The sequence below is a fragment of the Benincasa hispida genome, chromosome 1 (genome assembly GCF_027475165.1).
Source record: "Benincasa hispida cultivar pf3 chromosome 1, pf3_genome.v1.1, whole genome shotgun sequence".
Taxonomy (NCBI): Eukaryota; Viridiplantae; Streptophyta; class Magnoliopsida; order Cucurbitales; family Cucurbitaceae; genus Benincasa; species Benincasa hispida.
The window spans coordinates 73,744,861-73,754,661 of NC_143478.1; the positions used below are offsets into that span (position 1 = coordinate 73,744,861).

Genomic DNA, 9,801 nt, shown 5'->3' on the forward strand with positions numbered 1-9,801 from the left:
GTGAATATGTGAAGAAATTGCAACTTCATGACGATGTGACCATTTTGCTCATTGGATCTTGAAAGCCGTCTTTAAACACTATCAATCCCAGAACATCATTATTGAAAATGATGTTCAAAGTAGAAACAAAAGTAGAAAACATGTGTGCAAGTGAAAAAAAGGTCAGAAATTTGGTGAGGGTGGTCATTAAAAGCTAGTCAAGATGATGAAATTCAATAAAAAGTTGTTGAACCAATGATTGAAACATGAGATTGCAAAAGAGAAATTGAGATTATGGGACAGCTAAGTGAAGAAGATGAGATTTAGGGTTTTTTGTTATCTTCTTTTAATAAATAATAATAATTATGATGATAATAATAAGAATAAGAATAAGAATACTAATAATAATATTATTATTAATATTAATATTAATATTAATAATAATAATAAATTGAAAAATATATATATATACACCCACATGTTTCAAACTTTTAAAATTTAATTCCCATTTATATTTCTTTTCAGATTCAACAAGCCATTTTTATATGTTTGTATATGAAAAATTGAAAACATCGAAAATATAAAAAAAAAAAAGAAGATTAACTTAGTTTGATAACAATATGTATAAAATAATAAAAAAGAATATTTAGATACAATTGAATTTGTAACAAACATATAAACAAATCAAAAGACATATAAACAAATCAAAAGTTAGTTAGATAAAATAAATTTTGATAATAAAAAATAAATTCAAATATAAATTGGGGAGAAAAAACAGTTTTTGTTTATTCTAATTAAAAAATCGATAAGTAGTTAGATAAAATCTAATTTGATAATAAAATATAAATTCAAATATAATTCGAGGAGAAAAATTAGAAAAGGAGTTCGTTTATTTACAATTAGTATTCATAATTTAATTTACACTGTATTCATAATTTTATTTTCATAAGCTTCAACAATTGCACTGTATTTATAACTTCATTAACCACAAAAACCTTCTAACGTTATAGAGGCAAAACAACAAGATTGCAAAAGTGAATACTTATTTGTTTGTCAAAAAGAGAAATTAATGATATAATAATATAATTAGATGATAATGAATAAAAGGTAATTAAAAAATACAAAAAAGGATTTAATTTAAATGAAATATACAGTTTATTAAATGATTATATGTATAAAATATTCCATAAAATCCTAATTAAAATTTAAAAAAATTAATCCAAATTTAGAATAATAAAAAATGAATAAAATAATATAAAATCTAAAGATGAATTAAAATCCAAATGGTGATAAACAAATTAAATATTGATTAATCAATTGGTCAAATCAAATCCTAATTGTAAAGTTAAGGTTGTTAAAAGAAACCAAAAGAAAGCCTAAATGGATGAAACATTTGTAAAGTAACAAAAATTATGACAATGTATGGAGCAACCATCCAATTAATTCTGCAATCAACACATGACCATTTTTGTAGGAAGTGATATTTATTTTCCCAATATGTTCAAATAATATAAAAAATAGCATATACAACTAATTTATTAAAAATGTGAGAAATATACCTCTAATTCATTAAAAATGTATGTATACAATTATGAAAAAAAAAAAATAGAGATTTGAATAAAATATATGAATAAAATAAGTTTAATAATATATGGATATTTCAAATATAAAATTAGTAGAAAAATATGGATATTTTATTAAGGTAAGATAAATTCGAAAAGTCGTTAAATATAATCTAAAGTAATAATAAAATATAGAGATTATGTTAATTACATGAGCAAAATTAGGAGGGCAGTTGTCCTTGACAAATATCAATAATTACCCCGTATCTCGACCCTGTTTTCTATTTTGGAATTACCTGGTATTTGTAGTTTCATTAACAACAACATCTACAACAAGGCAAGGGCAAATCAGGGATTAAGAAATTTGTGGCGAAAATTGTGGCCATGTGCATGTCACATGAGTTGCTATAATTCTTATTTTGTCTCAAATTGTGACATACACTCTAATTCTTCTTTAAGAGTTATTTGGATAGAAGAAATTTACAAACTAAACAATTGAATTGGGTCTAAAAAATCTTTCAATCCAATCCAATCTATATACACTCCTAATTTAAAGTTGGATCTGGGACGAATTTGGCTCATTCCAATTGAAATATAATACATTCTTCATAAGAAAATAAAAAAGTAAAAAGTAAAAAACTTGAGAACTTTATTGAGCTACATGGGAACGAGTCGAACGACAGCCAAAATCACGTACAAACCTTCTTTTGCTAAAAGTTCTATAAAAATACGGTTGAAAGAAGAGAAGCCAACACGAGGAAAAAATTAAAAAAAAAAAAAAGTTCCAAAAAGGTGTTTTTTTTCCCAATTCATATGAGAGATCAGATCACAGATGACTGGAAGGCTGCAGGTTGCTGTAAATTGTTTCTGCGGTTGATAGCTGCTTCTTCATCATCATCCTCACGACATCACCCAAAGGAAAAGCAACGTCTGAGCACATGCGTCGCCTTATAGAAGAAGAAGAAGTAGACCGACGGCTTGGGATTTTCGAAGAGTCTTTTCATTTCCTCTTTGGCTGATAGCTCTGTCTTGTGTATGCTTGTCTTTTACTTCAATTCTGATAAAAGATAGCATAATTATTATTATTATCAGTTTCGTATTTCTACTTAATTTCACGTGGCTAAGGTGGGATTCATTCTGGGGATTGATTACCTCATAAATTTTAAAATATCTTCCATTCATTGGCAACTTGGAAGTACCATCAATCGACTGAAATCTCACTTTCTTTCTCTCTCTCTCTCTCTCTCTTGAAGCAATCAGTCCTGTTGAATTGGGAATGCTTGTAGTGATACGAGTGATTCTTCTTCTCTCCTTTCAGGAATAATGGTTTCCATTCGTTTTCCCAATTGCTTTCTAACTTCTAACAGATTCCCACTCCCATGTTCTTTGAATTGCCACCGCCATCACCAGCTGCAATGTGGGAAAAACCCCTTTCGTTTAACTATTTTTTCCCAACTTGGGTTTCTCTCTTCTGTTTGTAATCATAACAGGCAGATCGTTTGTGGGGTTTCCTCTGCTTCTCAAGAAACTATCAGGTTAAGTGGGCAGTTTTTCTTCTTTTTTTTCTTTTGATTAGGATTGATTCTTTTGAGGTTTTCTTTTATTGGTTCTTCCGATTAACCCAAATATTTCAGCTATTTGATCACGAAATGGTGTTGGGCTTTAACAGGGAAGATGAAGAGCAAAAGATGACTGGGAAACTGGGAAGTGGCGGGAAGGTCCTTCTGAAGGTGAGGTTGGCCCACCAAGTTGAATTTGGGGAGTCTGTAGTAATACTAGGGTCGACTGAAGAATTGGGTTCATGGAAGAATTATACTCTTCTGAATTGGAGTAAGGACGGGTGGGTTTGTGATTTAAAGCTCAGAGGGAATGAACGAGTGGAATTCAAGTTTGTCATTCTAGGGAAGGATGGGAGTGTGGTCTGGGAATCTGGAGATAACCGGGTTCTCCAGCTGCCTAAGGCAGGGAAATTTAGCTTAGTTTATCAATGGAATAAAACTGGGGAGGCTGTGGAAATGTTACCTTTGGATGTAGAGGAGGTTAGTGAAGGAGAGAAAATGTTGCCACTGAAAGGAGAGGAGATTAATGGAGATGGACCGTTGCCTGTGGATGCGAAGATCATCGAAGAAAGAAATGGAATGTTGCCAGTGGATAGAAAAGGGGTCAACAAAGGAGATGAAGCCTTGCCTTTTGATGTGACGGGGACCAACGAAGGAGATGAAAAAGACAAGGATGTTGAAGCTGGCAATGGATCTTTGGTTGAAGATGAGGCCAGTCCTTTTGTTGGGCAGTGGAAAGGGAAGGAAATCTCATTTATGAGATCTAATGAACATCACAACCGAGAATCTGAGAGGATTTGGAACACTTTTGGTCTTGAGGGGTTAGCTTTACAGTTGGTAGAAGGAGATAAAAATGCCAGGAATTGGCGGAGAAAGGTATTTTATCAGACCCGTCATTCTTTTTCATTTATATCGAGTTTAGCTAATTTATGTGGATGTCTCATGATCTTTATGCCTTTCTCTAGTCTATCTCGTTTCTTCTTTCTTTATTCTTCTTTTTTGGAAAACAACCTGGCTTCTAACGGAGTGTTGGATATGTTGGTGATTCTGATGCACCTTTTGGTGATGAAAATTCTGAAACAGTCACTGTAATTATGTGAATTTGGAGGAGAGATAATCTAACAATGAGGCGATCTAAGTAGGTTTCTTTTGCATAGTTAGACTAATCATGCTGGTCAACACAATGTTTTTAAAGGCAAAAGGCAGCATTGAGGTTTCTCCGTAGGCGAGGCAGTATAAGCCTAATCCTCAAATTGAATTAAAAATATTTTACAAATTAAAAAAAAAATGGTATGACTAAACATTGCTAAGCATGATAGAAATATAAAATAAATAAAAATTTTACAATGTTTTTCCTCTTATATAAATAAAGAGTTTCATAATTTCGATGAAAGATATTGTTACCTCGGTTGAAATGAAAAAAAAAAGAAAAGAAAATACCTTAGTAGAACTTTAGAATAGAATATAGATTGTGATGAAATCTTTGATATAATCCTATTTCAAGTGGTTGAACCAAGGGAGTATTGGGCCTTTAAAGCTTTTAGTGAAGATGGAGACAATTTAATGCATTTCTGCCTTCTAAAGGAATGCAAGGAGTGCTACTTATTGACAATAATTGACAAGATGGTTATAGGGTCATTTGATTTGACCCATGTTAGAGCTAATTAAATTTCGGAGCAGAGAACCTTGGAGTTAGCTCGGTCCTGCTAATGGCTGAGATGAAAGGGAATTTGGTCATGTCATGGTATTGATGACTGACTTCTTTTTGCCTCATACATCAATCTTTTCGAACTGTTTATTGGTCATCTCATTCTTGCTCTAGGACACGTTCACTTGAGGAAGTCTGCAGAATCATCCTGCATGGCCTTTTTGGACTCATGCATTTGACTTTTGAGAGGATGTTGCAATTTCTTCGATTAGTGATTTTCTTCTACCAGAATGGTCATACAGTTAAGTTGAGTAGATCAAGTGCTTGGATCAAGCCTGTCTTGATGGTGGTTCATGGCGTCTCCTTCAACAATGCTAGATGGGTTTTGACGATGTTTCCTTTTGAATTTCTATTATTGAGAATGCTTTTTAAATGGAAGGAAGGAAAAAAGAGAGGAGATTTCTTTTTCTAAGGCGTTTAGATGACTGCACATTTCTTACAATGTCTCAAAGAGCACTACCATTTTAGTCTTACCTGACTGGGGTGCCTAGGTAACAATCATTTGGATTATGAGTAATGATGCTCGACACCTCCTTTTAGATTGAAAATGCAAGGTAGTTGGTTGTTGAACATTTTGGTGGTTGGAAGCTCTGGTATGTTTGAAAGGATGGTGGTATAATGAGATTGCTAGAATCTGAAAAGTATGACAAGATGAATATTGATGAACGAGATGAATACTTAGTTTTTCTTAGAGACGTTGCCTGTATTGGGCCTACTTTGACTGTTTTGGTCATCTGCAAATCAGAAGAGGCTTGAGAGATTTGGATCACGTATTTATGGTGATTGGTGCTTGCTAAAGGAACTCTGACGATCAAATGAATGGAGGAGTTTCAGTTTTTATGGATCGATGACAAGAGAGTTTAGAGATTGATGTTGCATAGCTGACTTCTTTGGGGACGGAAGCATTATTTATAGAATGGAGTGATCATTAGTTTGATGGAAAGAGATATGGATGTAGCTTGACTGTGTGAAACTTCTGCCTTAATGGTTCTTGATCACAGGAACTAGTTTGTACCAAGTTTTTGATTAATAATGAAGAGGCAAAGAATCTGTGCCAGCTTGACTTATAGTTTGAAGGTTACGTTGAAGTTCTGAGCCTACCTTTTCAAGCAGGTGAAGAGTGGCACATCTTGCCAATCTTTCTTCTGGCCAAGCTGGGGACACGGTGGATTGCAATGGCTTAGGAGACGCTAAGTTGGCTTGGCCTTTTCAAGCAGGTGAAGAGTGGCACATCTTGCCAATCTTTCTTCTGGCCAAGCTGGGGACACAGTGGATTGCAATGGCTTAGGAGACGCTAAGTTGGCTTGGCTTGGATGAGGGGCATATCTTGGCCAAACCTAAAGGTATAGTCAAAATCTGTGGTTATGGATGCTTGATGTTTGTGTTGGTTATGATAGCTGTACTTGAGCAAGTTGGTGGGTTAAAACTATAAAGTTTCAATTAGCCTGCAGTCACACTCGAAGCTTAAAGAAATAGCCGAAAGCTGTGGTAAATGCAATTGAATAAGGAGCTTATGGTTGGAAAGGAAAGACTATTTGATGCGACAGTAAGTTAAAGAACTGGGTAACTAAGTTCTATTGTTCTTTTTGGGTCTCTATAGACAATGCCTTCGGTGATTAACACTAATTAGGATGGCTTCTTGTAAACTTCAATTGGTACTGGATTTTGTTTATAATTTTTTGCTACATCAACGATAAGTGTTTCTTTCAAAAGGAAAAAAAAAGGTTCTTTTAAGCCGCTAACAAACTGGCTAATCCAGTATATCCAGCAACAGCGTAGTAGGCTAAGCCTGTAAGCAGACTTTTAGTTGATAATCCACCCCTAAATTGAAATGAAAAGAGAGTCATTGGTGTATTTTTGGCATTGATCAGAATTTACCATCAACTTCATTTTGACAAAATTATCAAAAACTATACTCCTGATATATTTTCCTACTTTTACTTGTGCAGCTTGAAGTTGTGCGTGAATTATTAGTTGAAAATGTGCATACTGAGGATTGCCTGGAGTCATTGATATATTCTGCTATCTACCTCAAGGTTTTCTTCAATGCATTGTTTTATTTATCAATTTTTTTTCTTCCGTACTATATTCTCAAAATCATTCTTGTTCAGTGGATAAATACAGGCCAAATCCCTTGTTTTGAAGATGGAGGTCATCACAGGCCAAATAGGCATGCTGAAATTTCTAGGATTATATTTCGTGAATTAGAACGATTGTCCTCCAAGAAAGATATTTCTCCCCAGGTGGTCTACTTCTACTACTAACTTGTTTGTTTTACCCTCTATTTTCGCAAATTTTACCCTCTATTTCTCGAACTTGGAGGATAATATTTCGTGAATTTTACCCTCTATTTTCCGTTTCATACATTACAAGAAAGAAGAAATGAAACTTTATATGTCTGTCCAAATTTAAAACTATCAAGCATGAACGAGTAATGAGAACAAGAGTGAGAGCAAGTGTCACTAATAGGGAGAGTGAGATTGAGGATCGAGAGGGGCAAGAGTTAGTAGCGAGGATTGAGTGTCGAGGGCCACCACACGTGCTTTAGAGGGTTGTAGTAATTTTACCATGTGATGATGTAAGCAAAAGGTAAAAAAACCTTAATATGGGCCTTTTTTCATTTGAGCCCTTGAAACGGGCTCAAACGAAATTCCCAGTTCAAAGTGCAATCTAGAAGGGAGCGTGTTTGGGTTAAGGTGTAAGCTGGTTGGTTTGCGTTGGTTTTTTGTCAAAATCGATACCAAATTAGCATAGCATTAAAAGAAAAATTAAAAAATAGAAAATGACTTTGAACTAACTCAAATTAATAAAGGAAAAGGAAAAAAACAATACCTTGTTTGTACAAAAACCATATTATTGATTAAAAATAAATGATATTTTGAAAAATAGTACTTCTGAAATTATTCTTTTTGGATAGTAAAAATTTGATATTTTGTTAAGTTACACACAACAAATGTGTGATTTTCATTTCATCAATGAAACACTGTTAAAAGAAAAGATTATGTATTGTTTTCTCTTTTTCTAGGCTTTTGTTTTCTTTCATTTATGAAAGCTCCATTTTCTATTAGAAAGAAAAGGCATTGATGACCTTTTAACACTCGCATCCAGTCATATACTCATCACTTTTTACATTTTTTTGGTAGGCATTTCACAGTTTAATTATGCTTCAATTACTGACTCTGTTCTTGCTTTTTGACTTTGCTTTTCTCAGCTAAAAACTGTTTTCTTTTCTTTTCATATTCAGGTAGCCCTCATTGTCCGAAAAATTCATCCATGTTTGCCATCTTTTAAATCAGAATTTACTGCATCTGTTCCATTAACACGTATACGAGATATTGCTCATCGGAATGATATTCCTCATGATCTCAAGGTAATACACTGAAGACCTGTAAATGTCAGTGAAATGGATTTTTCTTTCACTAGTGATACGTATTGGTTCATTAGAGTGTACGGTTTCTATGTTTTTTATTGAAGTTTCACATTTCAGCAAGAAATCAAACATACAATACAAAACAAGCTTCATCGCAATGCTGGTCCAGAGGACTTAATTGCCACAGAAGCAATGCTTACAAGGATAACCAAAAACCCTGGAGAATATAGTGAAGCCTTTATAGAGCAGTTCAAAATATTCTACCAAGAATTGAAAGATTTCTTCAATGCTGGGAGGTCAGATAAAGAATCCCATTACTTGCCTTCCTTCATCTAGGCTTTCTTAGATGTTTATGTTTGATGTGCTACATGTACTGTGATATGTATGAAATGGATTAGTTGGCATATTTCTTTCTATTACATGCATTCAAGCCACTTAGATTTCTGTCATCTATGGCTAAAACCGATGCTCTGACACCAATTTGATAGAAGTTAGAAAATTGAAATAGAAATAGTATTTAATACTTTAAGAAAATATAGTAAAATATCTAAAGTAACTCAAGCAACTTGGAGATCCTCCTCTTTGAGTAAAACTCTAGCTTTAACAACTAAATTATACTTGAAAAACTTTTCCTTGATTGTGGTATGTGCTTGCCATATCTTCCCCTTATCTCATGGATGTAATAGAGGACAACAATGTATTAGGAAGTTTATGTAGGGAGAATGTAAGGTAATTTTCCTTACTTTCCTTCTATTAATGAAGCTCTTGCTGAATTACAATGGAAAGGCACTGGAGGACAAACTTTCATTAACAAAATATCCTCCAGCCAAACTGAGAGGGTTGGTTCTCTCCCAAGAGTCTCACTCTACTCAAAATATAACAAAATCATTAAAGAAAGGCAAATAACGGAAAGCAACATAAATAGGCCATCTATGGTTCTCTCCTTTTACTCACTGGTCACTATAGTTTATCTTTTTTTCTTTCCAATTGGAGAGATTTCATGTAATCACCTATAGGTCAGTTGTGTAAGGGTTTACCATATTTATTTTATTCAATGAATTGTTTCTTTATCCCAAAAAAAAAAAAAAAAAAACATAAATAGGCCACCACCTTGGACCACCCTTCCCTCCCTTGTATGGTGGCCCCTTTTCACTAACCAACCATCTGGAGAAATCCATTTCTTACCCTTTCTAACATAGGCGTGGATAATGGGAGGCTTAACACAAAATTAGGGTAAATTAGGTTAATACCCTTTTTGCTATCTTTTGTGTTACTTCCCTATACATAGGAGTTCCCTCTCATTTCTTATACTACTTGATTCATCGTAAAGATTCTAAAGCTTGATTCTGGGAGGATTATCTCCTCTAGCCACTTAGGGCTATAACAATGTCATGTCTGGCAACAAGAAAATGAAACATGTACAGAATTCAGATAATTTTTTTCACAGAAAAGATCAAGAGTGATCCATGCCAAATCTTTGAGATCAAATATCATCAGGGCGAACTTTCACATTTACAGCCTAAGTAGTTATGAGGGCTGACAGTGCTTTTATTAGAATTCACATTTTTTTTTAGAATGAGAATGGGGTCAAACAAATATATTCTTCATATTATGCACTCTCTC

The 9,801-nt window shown here is 33.7% G+C and overlaps 1 protein-coding gene across 1 annotated transcript; it reads left to right on the plus strand.

The window, feature by feature from the left end:
- Window positions 1-2,176: 2,176 nt before the first annotated feature.
- Window positions 2,177-9,063, plus strand: LOC150038711 (phosphoglucan, water dikinase, chloroplastic-like). Its single transcript, XM_090309789.1, has 6 exons — window positions 2,177-3,076; window positions 3,211-3,976; window positions 6,758-6,844; window positions 6,920-7,051; window positions 8,053-8,178; window positions 8,296-9,063. The coding sequence occupies exons 1-6, from the start codon at window positions 2,865-2,867 to the stop codon at window positions 8,512-8,514; spliced, it is 1,542 nt and encodes a 513-aa protein (XP_090165915.1). The 5' UTR covers window positions 2,177-2,864; the 3' UTR covers window positions 8,515-9,063.
- The last annotated feature ends 738 nt before the right edge of the window (window positions 9,064-9,801 follow it).